Raw genomic sequence first — 13,641 nt, 5'->3', positions numbered from 1 at the left:
TGAATGGATCACTGAATGAATGTGCTATTTGGTAAAAACCCGGATAGCACGCTAACCTAGCCCACGGTCATGTACAAGGGGCCTAAAATTGAGAGGGTTTTGGTTTAATCCGATACTATCCTTGTTCTCACCCACCTGAGGTTCTTCCTTGTGTTTATTTTCCTTTTGCTCCACCTCTTCAGGTAAAACGTAATTTCCTTTGAAGAACTCCCTGACTCGGACGTCCAAAATCTCGGTCTCCTTTCTAAGCTTTGCATAATTCGGAAGCGGCTTTGAAACCCTGTTCTCGTTTTTAAAAGGCAAAGACTCGTTCAAGGTTGTAGAACTAGCAGAAGAGTCCTCAAGGTCATCATTGTCCAAGTCTAGGTCATCTTCATCCAGATCCTGCTCCTTGATGACCAGAAGGTCTTCTTTGTGTTCTATTACATAATCCGTACCAAAGAGATATCTCAAGGTATCCTCGGATTTCCATTCATTCAAGGTACGTGTGAGGATTTGTAGCATGCTACTTTTAACTACTACAGGAGAAACGTTCGCTTCTTGGGTCGCCTTCTTGGATTTGCTGAGTAGTTTCCGTAGATGCTCGGCACCAGTTTTGCTTACCGCTCTCCGAGTCACTCCGGTAACTACCTCTGAAGACCCCGCCATCTTGGACATATGCCCGACATCTTGAGCAGCTGTCTCTTCTTGTGGATCAGAAGTCTTCTCATGGTCTTTTAATCCACAGTGACTCAATCTGGCTGTCACGTCCGCCAAATTCTGGTCTTTGTCCACCATGTCTGGAGTCTTCTCCTCCTGAGTAACGTTACCACTGTCCTGTAGTAATTCGCTGTCCTTATGGTTTTGTTCTGGGACCGGAATAACAGAGGAGACAAAGGCCTGTTCGTGTTCACCCTCTTCATCACTGTTCGCAGAACCTTCTGTTGTAAGTCTGGGTTTCTCAATCTCCGAAACGGTAACGCGTCTCTCGGTTAAATGGATCTCCTCTCCGGATCTGCCACTAGAACAAGGAAGATAACTTGGATTTAGACTTTATGTGTAATAACTGTGATATTAAAGGGGTGTCCAGCTGATATTTATTCATGTTATGCTGTAAATACATTAAAGAGTCATAGGGCCTGTTGTCATGACGGAAATGAAAGAGGAATTTGGGACGGACTTCACTTTCTGCTGTGGTTTTCACTCATTGCTTTGGCTCAGATGAAAGGGCCTACTCATCTGCAGAATCCGCGGCAAGATCAACCAGGACACTTGTTTATTCAATGGAAGCTGGACATTGAACACAATGGGAGGCAGATTCAGGGCAGAATTTGGACACCTGTTTTAAAGGGAATCTATCATTAGCTAAACCCACTTTGGAATAGCCTTAAGAAAGGCTATTCTTCCCCTACATTTAGATGTCTTCTATGCGCCACCATTGGATATATCTTCCCGGTTTCTTCATTAGGGTAATGAGTTTTATCGCAGCACTGGGGGTGGTCCCCAGCGCTCAAACAGAACTGGGGGCATCCCCTGTGCTGCAAGAAAACTCTCCAGCGCCGCCTTCTTCTCGATCCCCACCTCTTCTCTCCTGTTCAGCCACCGGAAAATGGCCAACTGCGCATTTCCGTCAGCCATTTTCCTGTGGCCTGAACAGGAGAGAAGAGGCGGAGACGCCCCCAGTTCTGTTTGAGTGCTGGGGACTGCACCCTGTGTTGCAAAAAAAAACTCATTACCCTAATGAAGAAACCAGGAATATATACCAAATGGCGGCGCGGAGAAGACACCTAAAGGTAGGGGAAAAATAGCCTCTCTTAAGGCTATTCCGACGTGGGTTTAGCTAAAAACAGGATTCTAATGATAGAATCCCTTTAAGGCAGAACCCACCGTTCCTGACCCAGAGCTATCTGATCTCTGCTCCTTGGTCCTTCTCTACACACAGATGGGTTGTTTCAACGCTGAGTGATTGAGAAGGGCCGGGAGACCTAGACCAGCAGTAGACCGGGTTAGTTTTGGAATATGTGCGGTGTGGGGGGGAGGGGGGATATGTAAGGTGAGTACCCAACCACTATACAGGGTACAAACCATCCTTCTTCTGGGCCTGTATAGTGTATAGATGGGTGCCTGAAGCGGCTCTGTATAGTTAGATGATCCCACCAATCAGGTATCTATTGCCTATGGTGATAAAAAGTTTAACACTAGACAGTCCCTTTAAGGCAAGTGTACGATGCCGGAAGCCTCCCCCGTAACAGCTTTCGGCATTGTGCAATTTCCTAGGCGACTTGGCCACCTTTTCACCTGGCTATGTCCCCCACCGCCATGGTTCAGCTACTAGTAGGAGACACACTCATAACCGGAACGACTCTTTACCTTTCAGCTAATCTGGTAGGAATCGATGAGTCATTTCTCACATTGTATTGCATGGACCGGCGGATCGCTAAACATCGGAGTACTCATTTATGTATAAGATTTGCACAATAATTCTCAAAAAAAAAAATAAAAAATCAAACCCTCGCATTTATTACCAAAAATACACAGGACACAAATACTAAAGGAAACTTCATTCGCTGAACCCACACAGACGTATCAATAGTAGAAGACATTGTAACGCTGATTAATTCTACGAAAATAATTCATGGGGCAGAGAGGAACTTGGAAAAAAAACAGTATCAAGTGGGTTTACTGGAGAAATAAGATACACATCTGATAAGGAAATGAAACTATCAAATTAAGTAGAAATTTGCAAATGAAGGAAAAATCCCCTGAAACGTTTCGCCTTCTCAACGGCGACGAGAGTGAACATAGAGACTGTATCCCCAGCAATATAACCTTTCAAGAACTCCATTATCTATTCACAGAAATCACAGTAAGAATAAATGTATCAATACAAGATACAGATTTAGATCTGGCGCAAGGACATAAAAGGTACTGAGTGACGCGGCGGGGGCCTCGATCAATGCAAATAAATCTGGCATTGAACTGTCAACAGATTTAATGACTGGGACTTTTGGTACCGCTGGCGATATTGTGTGCGGCCTGTGTACATAGACGATATGTGTGTATTATATCAACAGGCTTTGTTACCTGCAGCTGTACCGTAAATCATACAGATCAAACACAGCAGCGCCACCGGAAAGACCAAAAAGCAATGAAGATCTGATTACCAAAGAGTAGAATAAATCCGCAAAATCAGATTTTTTTTTGATGCAATGAGACAGTATAAAGGTATAATTCTACAAATTGTAGACTGTATCATCCAATTAATATTATAAATGTGAAATGTTTGTGGGTTTGTGACTTTGGATGTTCGGATGTTTGGCGGTCAATCATGCAAAAACCGCTCCACCGATTTGGCTGAAATTTTCCACAAACATAGTCACTACACTCGATTGCGCAATAGGCTACTTTTCGTCACAATAGCGCACATACATTTTTCTCAGGACCCCCACAAAACCCAAACTCACATCACTATCTCTGCAATATCACACACTTTGGACCATAGCAAGCCACAAAATTCATATTACCCTCTACAGCAGAGGTCAGCAACCCCTGGCACATGTGCCAAGAGTGGCACTCCTGCCATATTTCACTGGCACACCAGCAGCACAGGACCTGCAAGAGTTAAATGAAGTCCCTGCTCTGCTAGAGCTGAGGCATAAGGACACTCCCCTTTGAGAGATGTGCAGGAAACCCAGGGGGTGGAGCTTAATCGCTCAGGTCTTTGCCTGCTATAGTGATAGCTCCTGCCATCAGCATCCTGCAAACATTCCCCGAGGAGGAGAGGAAGCTGCTAGCAAAGTGAAAGTAAGAAACACACAGCTCCCTTCCTTTAGTTCCTATTCTCATTAATGTCAGGCATTTGGGCTTATTAGTTTAGTGTTAGTAACTCCATGTGCCTCACATTAATAGGAATAACCCCCATCATGTCCCTCATATTAACCCCTGTGTACCCCAGATAAAGGTTACTAATATGTGAGACATGGAGGTAATAATAAAAGACCTCAGTAATGAAGATACTTAATTATTACCTCCAAGTCTCTCACATATCAGTAACTAGAGATGAGCGAGTACTGTTGGGATCAGCCGATCCAAACAGCACGCTCCATAGAAATGAATGGATGCACCTGGTACTTCCGCTTGGACGTAGCCGGCACGCTTAACCCCCCACGTGCCGGTTATGTCCATTCATTTCTATGCGAGCGTGCTGTTCAGATCGGCTGATCCGAACAGTACTCGCTCATCTCTATCAGTAACTCTTACACAGGGGTTAATGTGAGGGACATTATGGGGTTAATTGCTATTAATAAGAGGCACATGGAGTTACTAAACTGTCATGCACAGGGACAGACTTTATGTTGCTTGCTCAAGAGTATCCTGTGCCCAAAACCTACATGTACTGGCGCAAAATAACAAATCATACAACGTCGTATATCGAAGTATATTAACCTGAAATACCTCTGTCCCAAAGTCACTATGTACAGTTTATACCAACACCGTATAGCAGCTGAAATACAAATTACGTTCAACACAAAAGTCTCATGTGCTCTCAGAATTACAGAAAAAACAAGATACAAACTTACACTTCATATCCCATACCTTATACACAGTACGAAAACCTTACCCGCGCCTGTATTTACCCACTTCTACAATCACCGCAGACGAAGTCGCGGGTAACAGCTAGTAACGAATATAGAACAATAGAAAGAACAGACAGGAAAAAATATAATTACGGGGCGACTGAACAGGGCTCATCTATGGGGTTGTAGTTCATTGAGGATTTTACATTGTGATTTTGACACAGCAAAAAAGCAGCACTTGGATATTAAACAAATAAATGATATTTAAAGGGATTCTATCATTATAATCCCTTTTTTCAGGCCTGCCACATTGGAATAGCCTTAAGAAAGGCTATTCTTTCCCTACCTTTAGAAGTCTTCTCCGCGCCGCCGTTCCGGTGATATTCCTGGGCTTTCATCATATGCAAACGAGTCTCCAGCCAGCACTGGGGGCAGCCCCCCTGCACTTAAACAGCACTGGGGGCGTTCCCTGTGCTGCCTGCAGAATCTCCAGTCACGCCTCAATCTTCTTCTTGAGGCCACCTCTTCTCCACGTCTTCAACCGAAAGCGACGACTGCGCATGTGCTGCGACCATTTTCCTGTAGCCTCTAACATGATTGTCTGGTCGGCTACAGGAAGATGACCGCCGCACATGCACAGTCGGCGCTTTCGGTTGAAGACGGGGAGAAGAGGCAGTCTCGAGAAGAAGATGGAGGCATCGCTGGAGATTCTGCAGGCAGCAGAGGGGACGCCCCCAGTGCTGTTTGAACACAAGGGTCTGCCTCCAATGCTGTCTGGAGACTTATTTGCATACAGTGAAAACCAGGAATATCACCGAAACAGCGGCACGGAGAAGACTTCTATAAGTGGGGGAAGAATAGCCTTTCTTAAGGCTATTCCGAACTGATAGAATCCCTTTAACTGCACTTAACCAGAGAATGTTACTTAAAAAGTAGCATTCGGTTTTCTGGCCCCAAATGAAGTTTTACACTGATCACCTGCCCTGTGGATTGGTTAGTATGTGATCTGTGGGGTCCGACACATGAAGCCCACAAGGATCAGTTGTATCAGCCGCCAGAAGCTGGTGCAGTGGACAGGGAGTGTGTGACGTCCATTGCACTAGGCTCCCAGTACATGGAGTTTGTATGGGTGTGTATGGGTGTCAGATTCCCCCACCACCACCCCAGATCACATACTGAAGATTTATCCAGGTTATCAGTATGAAAATCTATTTGGTGTCAGAAAACCCCTTCATAAGAGGTTGTGTAACATCTATATGCTATAATAGACATAGTACCGCCATAGGTGATACACACTGGACAACCCTATATAAATGACTCAATATAAATCCACATGACCTATGTAGTGGCTAGGCAAAAAAAACAAACAAAAAAAAACACACGTTGCCCGCACGTGTGAATAAAGCATAAGATGTAAAGTATATGCCTCTTAAAGACCTGGGCTGTTTGACTCTTAGTTCTTAAGCAATTTTTTTTTTCCATCTTCAAATAACTTTTTAATTTTTTTTTCTGTCGATGTAGCGGTCAGGGCTGTGGAGTCAATCAGCTAAACCACCGCACCCAGACTCCACTATATGCCAAAGGGATTTGCTAGGATTCCATCCACCCTGCAGTGGCCGTAAAATGCAGCGATTTTTGCAGCAGCATTTACACCACATGGGGTCCCAGCCTGTAGGTGTTTTTTGGGACCTTGGAATATAACCAATACATGGTCAGTGAAGAATTCCCTTTACTTTTTACAAATACAGAGAGTCATGAAATGCTCATTGTGGATCAGAGGGGAATCTTGAAGATTAAACCTACACATATTTAAATGACCTATCTTGTAGAGACGGGAAGAACACGGCTGTGACATATATAACGTATAACATGCAATGAACATGGCTATAGCATATATAATGTATAACATGCAATGAACATGGCTATAGCATATATAATGTATAACATGCAATTTGTGGTAGTGCATTTCCTTACACTGTCAGAACTTGGATGTCATAATGAATTGTATATATGTTACAGCTATATAAGACGCAACTTACATAAGTTGTATAAGATATAATATAATATAATATATAATAGATACATAAATTTACCTTTTTCCTTCCAGGAGAAGTTTGATCTCGGGAGGTCTGCGAGGGAGACAAAAAAAATAAAAAAATAAATAACAACTGTAGAACAATAATGATTATACTGATAATATTACCAATAATACTTGTAATAACTGTACATAAGGAAAAGATCACAATGTCAAACATATGAAGATTATTTTGACTTTTTATTCACTTTATTACACCCCATATACTAGTAAAAAAATGTAGTAAACATGCAAATTTTAATAACTAGCACCACCTAGTGGTGGCACATGGAAGTGCCATCACTGCAAATGAAATGTGTCTTTTTTTTCCCTTTTTCTAAATTCAGTGCACTGTCGCCTTTCTAGCACCATAGAGAACATGGTAGGTCCTCTTTAAAGCAAGATTTTAGGTGTAACGTCTCTTAAAAAGCAGCAGGAACGCTTCCACTAGGTAAAGGACCGTTTACATGGACCAATGGCCGGTTGAAGAAGGTTTGTTCTCAATAATTGTCTCATGTAAATTGACCTCCTAATAACCAAATTCTCATTGGTCACCTGATCATGCACAAGAAGAAAAAAAGTCTGTTGGCAGCCGCTCTACCAATGGATACAGGGGGTGTACTGCCCACAAAAGAGTATAAGTGGAGGGGTACAAGCGACTGCGCATATGCCCATATGAAATGACCATAACCAAACATCTCAGTAGTGTTTTGATCACAATTCAGGATGAAACATGAAAACACCATAGAAATTACCTTTCTTCTTCTCTTCCCCAGAGTGGGGTTTTGGGGATCTGTACTTCATAATACTTTGACGCCCGATAGCAATAATTGCTGCAGAAACACTGAAATACAAAGGGTATTCTTATTTACATCCCCTACATGTACATATACAACACCATGGACAAATTTGGCAGCAAAGACATCCTGACTAGGTAACAAGTTTCTGACATCTTTAAGATAAGTGCACAGTGCTGCAGGGAAAGTAAGTCGGACGATCGGCTGTGTAGCTAGAGGTGTAGCCAGTACAAAGCCCACATGTGTAATACGGGGGAAATTTATCAAGATTGGACAATCACTACCGTCATGTGACACTCACCTTTCTTTCTGTAATGTCATATACTTTGTTCGTTTTGGTAGATATTTTATACTTTTGCTTTGGTACCTTTGGAGGGAAAAGGAGAAAAAGAAAAGATGAAAGGTTATATCAGATCAGGGATTCAAAGTGTAAAATAGATACCAGTGTGAGAATTATTAATTTTTATGCACGGGACATGCAGACAGAAAAGTACTTTCACGATCTACTTTCATGTTCGCATGACTCTGTGTGGAAAACACACGGGCCCCATTATTGTCTATGGGGTCCGTGTGCTTTTACTGCACACCGCTTGCCAATGCGTTCGGTATTCCATTTGGGGGGTCCGCATGCAGACTCCCCGTATGGATTACTGAACACAGATGTGAATCAGGCCCAACACCCGATCCCCTCACCAAACCTGCTCCTGAATACCAGACTAGGGGTCTAATGACTTGCACTTAAAGCATCACGGATCCCTATGGCGCAGTTAGTTGAGATCAGATTTGTAGCTGTAATACAGTGCATAGTATATGGATGTATCATATAATTCCAGCCTTACAGCAAGTTCTTGAGTGTATCTTGTACAAGTGGAGCACGTGGTCGAAGAGGCTTCACCTTTACAAGTTCTGCCAAAACTGTATATTGCTGTAAACCCATGTGCCATTTTGCAAGGGAACAAACCCCTTTGTGTACACCCCATATACACCTATATATTGACTGTTTTTTTATGTTCACATCACAAGCTACAGACATTTATTTGTTACAGAGATGACAATCTTAGGAAAACACGTTTTTGTTTTTTTTACCTACATTTTCAAGCTTAGTGTTACAGATGGGATAGCCACAAATCTTTATAATGGATCGTTCCTCTACTACATCCTTATAGTGCGAAGGAGAAATAAACCTGGCCTGTAGAGAAAATAGAAAGAACATTAAAGGTATACATCAAGACTTAAAGGAGTTGTCCACAGGGGATATGTACGACTGCTGGGAGAATGATCGCCAGGTCCCCTTAATGATCAGGAGGACAGGGGACAGAAAGTCACCCTAAGGGCTACTTCACACGGGGGGCAAGGAGGCAGATTTTGACAGCAGAATTCGCCTCAAAATCCGCCTCCATACAATGGTGGTCTATGGAGACCACTAGTGTTCTTTTTTCCGCTAGCGGCATGTTGCCACTAGCAGAAAAAAGAAGCGGCTCGCTGAGACGCGGTATCCACCTGGTGGCAGCAACCTCCAGAGTCGGCCCATTCATTTGAAATGACTCTGGGGGGAGAAGCCGCAACTGCAACGGTTGTAGCAGGCTGGTTTTGACCCGAGAGTGACACAGCTCCCTGCGTCACTCTCGGTGCCAAAATCCACCCCACCGCCCCCCCCATGTGAACGAGCCCTAAGGGTTCCTTGTGAATGGGACTGCTGGCTTTCTAGCAGTATATAAAACTGCATGTACCTGAGGACATGAAAGATCTTAAATAGAGGAGAACTGCATGCATATCACTTTCTATAGCAATGAATAAAGGAGTTTTCCCGCAAAAATGATTGACGACCTATCCAAAGTATAAACCATCAATATCAGATAGATAATTGTCCAACACCCAGATCGATCAGCTGTCCTTAGCAGCTGACGTACAGAGAACGGAGCAGGAAGCAGACAGCGCTGTTCTCTGTGTAGTGGCCAGACCTGGTATTGCAGATCAGCTTCCATTTACTTTCATGGGAACTAAGCGGCAGTGTCTCAGTTCAGACTCTACAGAGAGAACATAGCTGCCTGCGTTTGCTTCCTGCTTCAGTCTCTGTATACCAGCTGCTGGGATCAGTGGATGTGCTGAGTGATGATATTGAGAACTTATACTTTGAATAGGTCATCAATATTTTTTAGACTATAAGCACCTTTAAAGAGCCATATAAGTGTATATTGCTATAAAAGATTTATTTTGACCTCCCCACCATCCCTATCAGACGTACACAGTCCATCAGGAAATCCTCTTTGATGTTGTTCTCAAGGAGTCGTTCGACAATTTGAAGAGCCCTTTTCTCACTTTCAATCTTCTTCCGAATAGCATTCTCCAGTGCTGCTCTCCTGTGGGGTCATACAGGTGATATATATATATATATATATATATATATATATATATATATATATATATATATATATATATATCTCCTATTAATATTATAAATGTGAAAGTTTGTGAGTTTGTGGGTTTGTGTGTTTGGATGTTTGCATGTTCGGATGTTTGTTCCTCAATCACGGAAAAACCGCTCCACCGATTCGGCTGAAAGTTTCCGCAAACATAGTTAATACACCCGATTAAACAATAGGCTACTTTTCGTCACAATAGCGCACATACGTTTGTGCCAGGACCCCCACAAAACCCAAACTTACACCACCATCTCTGCAATCTCACACACTTTGGACCATAGCAAGCCACAAAATTCCTATTCCCCGCTACAGCCTCGCCCCTAACCCCACACAATCACATATACATATACTTTACCACTTTGCCCCTCACCTTAACGATACTCCAGGAGGCGCTCTTTAACGCTCCGAAGCAGCCATGTTTGCCGACCCCCACCGCTCTGACAATCCGCGACACCCCCCACCCATGTCAATACCCCTAGGCGGTCTAATAAATGCAAAAATTTTTTTTTTTTTTTTTTTTTAAAAAGTAAATATAAAAAAAAATAAAAAGGATTAAAAATTCAAATCACCCCCTTTTCCCTAGAACACATATAAAAGTACTTAAAAACTGTGAAACACATACATGTTAGGTATCCCCACGTCCAAAATCGCCCGCTCTACAAAGCTATACAAATATTTTTCCTGTTCGGTAAACGCTGTAGTGGGAAAAATGGTCAAAAGTGCTAAACCGCTGTTTTTTCACTGTTTTGATTCTGATAAAAATTTGAATAAAAAGTGATCAAAGCAATAACATTTCCCGAAAATGGTAGAACTACAAAGTACACCCGGTCCCGCAAAAAAAGACGCCCTATACATCCCCGTACACGCACATATAAAAAAGTTACGGCTGTCGGAATATGGCGACTTTTCAAAAAAAAAAAATTTTAAACACAGTTTTGGATTTTTTTTAGGGGTCAAAATGTAAATAAAACCATATAAATTTGGTATCCCCGGAATCGTAAGGAAACACAGAATACAGGGGACATGTCATTTTGGTTGCACAGTGAACGCCGTAAAACCAAAGCCCGTTTTCTTCAAATCCACGCCATTCTGAATTTTTTCCCTGCTTCCCAGTACATTATATAGAATAAATAATGGTGGCATCATGAAGAAAAATTTGTTCCAGGAAAAATTAAGACCTCATATGGCTCTGGGAGCGGAGAAATAAAAAAGTTATGGGGTTTAGAAGGAGGGGAGTCAAAAACGAAAATCAAAAAATGCCATCGGCGGGAAAGGGTTAACTTCAAATACTTCTGTCCCAAAGTCACTATGTAAAGTTTCTCACAACACCGTATATATAGCAGCTCAAATACAAATTAACTTCAACACAAAAGTCTCACGTATTCTCAGAATTACAGCAAAAACAAGATACAAACTTACATTTCATATCCCATACCTTATACACAGTACGAAAACCTTACCCACGCCTGTATATACCCACTGCTACAATCACCGCAGACGAAGTCGCAGGTACCAGCTAGTATATATATATATATATATATATATATATATATATATATAAAAATATAATTTTTTTGCATTGTATTTGATATATTAGGAATATATCATTTGATTTACATCACTACAATGAAGTCTATGTATAAGATTGCTGAGTATTGCATGCACCTTACCTCTTTGCAGCATCTTCATTATCTAAGTCACTGAACTGAACTTTACCTAATACAAAGTAGAAACATAAAGGATTAGCAAAAATATAAAGAAACGGAAAATAATGTAATACTTCTAACAAGGCAACCAAAATAACTCTTCATAGACGTTTCAGCTATCCGTCCCTTTGATATTGTATAAAAAGTCATGCGCTTTAACAGGGTTTTTTCATGGAGCCATCCCCTTTTTAGCTGGACGCCACTACACTATCCCTCTGAGATCAGCGGATCTGGAAAGCTGTTAGGGTGTCCCTCCATACTGAGGTACAGATCAGGGGACCAAACTGCTATTACATATGCAGATGGTATGTCTCCATGAGATAACTAACTCTTTAAGGCCACGTCTACTAATGTGCACATGTTGTGTTTCATTATAGGAGCAATAAGATACAAATAAGAGCAGTGCTGGATTTGTCACATGACATGACACCAACAATGCTTAAAGGACTGTATTGACCCTAATGGGTTCTGACCGGTTACTATCATGGTGGTGTCATATTCCAAAATAAGAAAAGAGTTAGCATTGCTTGCTGCTGCACTATTTTTTTTCCAACCAAGGCTAATCCAGCGAACCTCGGCTAAGCAGCAACTCCAAGCACAACTGATATTAGACAAGGCTTAAAGACACTTGAAGGTTTGTTCCTCAGAGATAACTTGCAATTCCATGACAGTCTCTAGGCCAAAGATTTCATCCTTTGCATTGCAATAAATTTACAGCAGAATCTGAGCCAAAAGCGCCTCGGGCAAATCACTATAAAGTGTAAGGGACCATTGAGAGGGGGCTTTTGTGCATGTACAAGAGGCGTTAATCTATATCTAACTTGTATATGGCATTATGACCAGTTTACCCTTCTGAAGGCTCCCTCTCTTATTCCCTAGCAAGTGGAGACTACCCACTACAATGTCTCCCATACACAGAACACATAATGCACAGAAGATGCAGCAGCTTGGAATATGTCATGGAGAAGTACTGCATGTAGCGGTGAGTATAACACTGGGGGTATAACACCAACTAAAAGCTGCAGCACAGTCATTGGGTCCATCGCTCTCCTCCTGCTCCTCTCCTCAGCCTACTATCAGCAGAAAGTAATCTAATCCATCACTGAGCTGAAAGTCTGTCTCGTCTCAAGACAGATTCAGCAGAAATTTCACAAGGAGTGAGCAGTTTAGGAGCTGAGGAACTAAGAAAAGGAGCCCGAGGAGAGGAAAAAGGCATTTTCTTTAATAAGATATATTACAAGGTTTCTTATATTCACCTACACTCTTCACTTATGTAGTCTGTTGTAACATTAGCGGTTATTTGTCCAGGTCAACAAGGACGAGCTGTACTGAGATACTAATATGAGACAATACAATGTACTGAATGCAGTCACAATGAGATTGTCGGGACCTTCCTTTATTTAGCCCAGGTGATCCCTACAGTCAGCACTATGTGGTGGCGGCTCAGCCCCTCTCTGTATAGCGGTATACATAGATGCCAGGTCTCCTGAGTGTGCCTGTTTATAGGGGGCAGACCGCCAGCGTCCAAAACCTTATTTACAAGACAAGCTTCACAAAGACGATGACCAATGATGGAGAATTTATATTTTTTTTGCAGGTCAGATAAATATTCTCACTTCTATGGCTGACCCAATGGTGACAAACCTTCACAGCTGGGTGTATGTCTATGGAATAAAGGCAAGTACAGCAACAGAAAGCCAAGCATCCAAGGGAACACACACAACCCCTCATCCCCCTGCAGTGTGCCATGTACAGTACACACAACTACAGCACCACCACTACAGCTACAGAAAACACAAGTATGTTATGGTCCTTACCTGCACTCTTTCTAGACTTGCGCGATTTCCCCGTACTTCTTCCCTCCGCCATGCTGATCACAGGCTGACTTCCTCGTTGTGCGTTCCATGCCTCTCTTACACACACTTCCGCGTGGCACGCCTCCATTACGTGCACTTCCGCGTTCCACAACTCAATTGCGAGATTATCTGCGTTCCAAACCTCAATTCTGTAACCATATGCGTTCCACGTTTCAATTGTGTTCGTAAGATGTTATCAAGCCTCGGAATCGTACCTATCTGCGTTTCA

At 42.4% G+C, this 13,641-nt stretch overlaps 1 protein-coding gene across 1 annotated transcript in view; it reads right to left on the bottom strand.

Annotated features, from left to right (window-relative positions):
- RPAP2 (RNA polymerase II associated protein 2) overlaps positions 1–13,434 on the bottom strand; it is a 45,226-nt gene extending 31,792 nt beyond the window's left edge. Inside the window, exons 1-8 of the mRNA XM_075286568.1 lie at positions 13,374–13,434; positions 11,521–11,566; positions 9,673–9,787; positions 8,518–8,616; positions 7,729–7,794; positions 7,386–7,474; positions 6,650–6,685; positions 136–1,000 (exon numbers count right to left, since the gene is read on the bottom strand). Of these exons, the coding sequence (XP_075142669.1) occupies positions 136–1,000; positions 6,650–6,685; positions 7,386–7,474; positions 7,729–7,794; positions 8,518–8,616; positions 9,673–9,787; positions 11,521–11,566; positions 13,374–13,425 (1,368 nt within the window). The 5' untranslated portion in view covers positions 13,426–13,434. The remainder of the gene's footprint in view (positions 1–135; positions 1,001–6,649; positions 6,686–7,385; positions 7,475–7,728; positions 7,795–8,517; positions 8,617–9,672; positions 9,788–11,520; positions 11,567–13,373) is intronic.
- Positions 13,435–13,641: the final 207 nt, after the last annotated feature.

The sequence above is a fragment of the Leptodactylus fuscus genome, chromosome 9 (assembly GCF_031893055.1).
Source record: "Leptodactylus fuscus isolate aLepFus1 chromosome 9, aLepFus1.hap2, whole genome shotgun sequence".
Taxonomy (NCBI): Eukaryota; Metazoa; Chordata; class Amphibia; order Anura; family Leptodactylidae; genus Leptodactylus; species Leptodactylus fuscus.
This window is presented reverse-complemented; position numbering and strand designations above follow the sequence as displayed.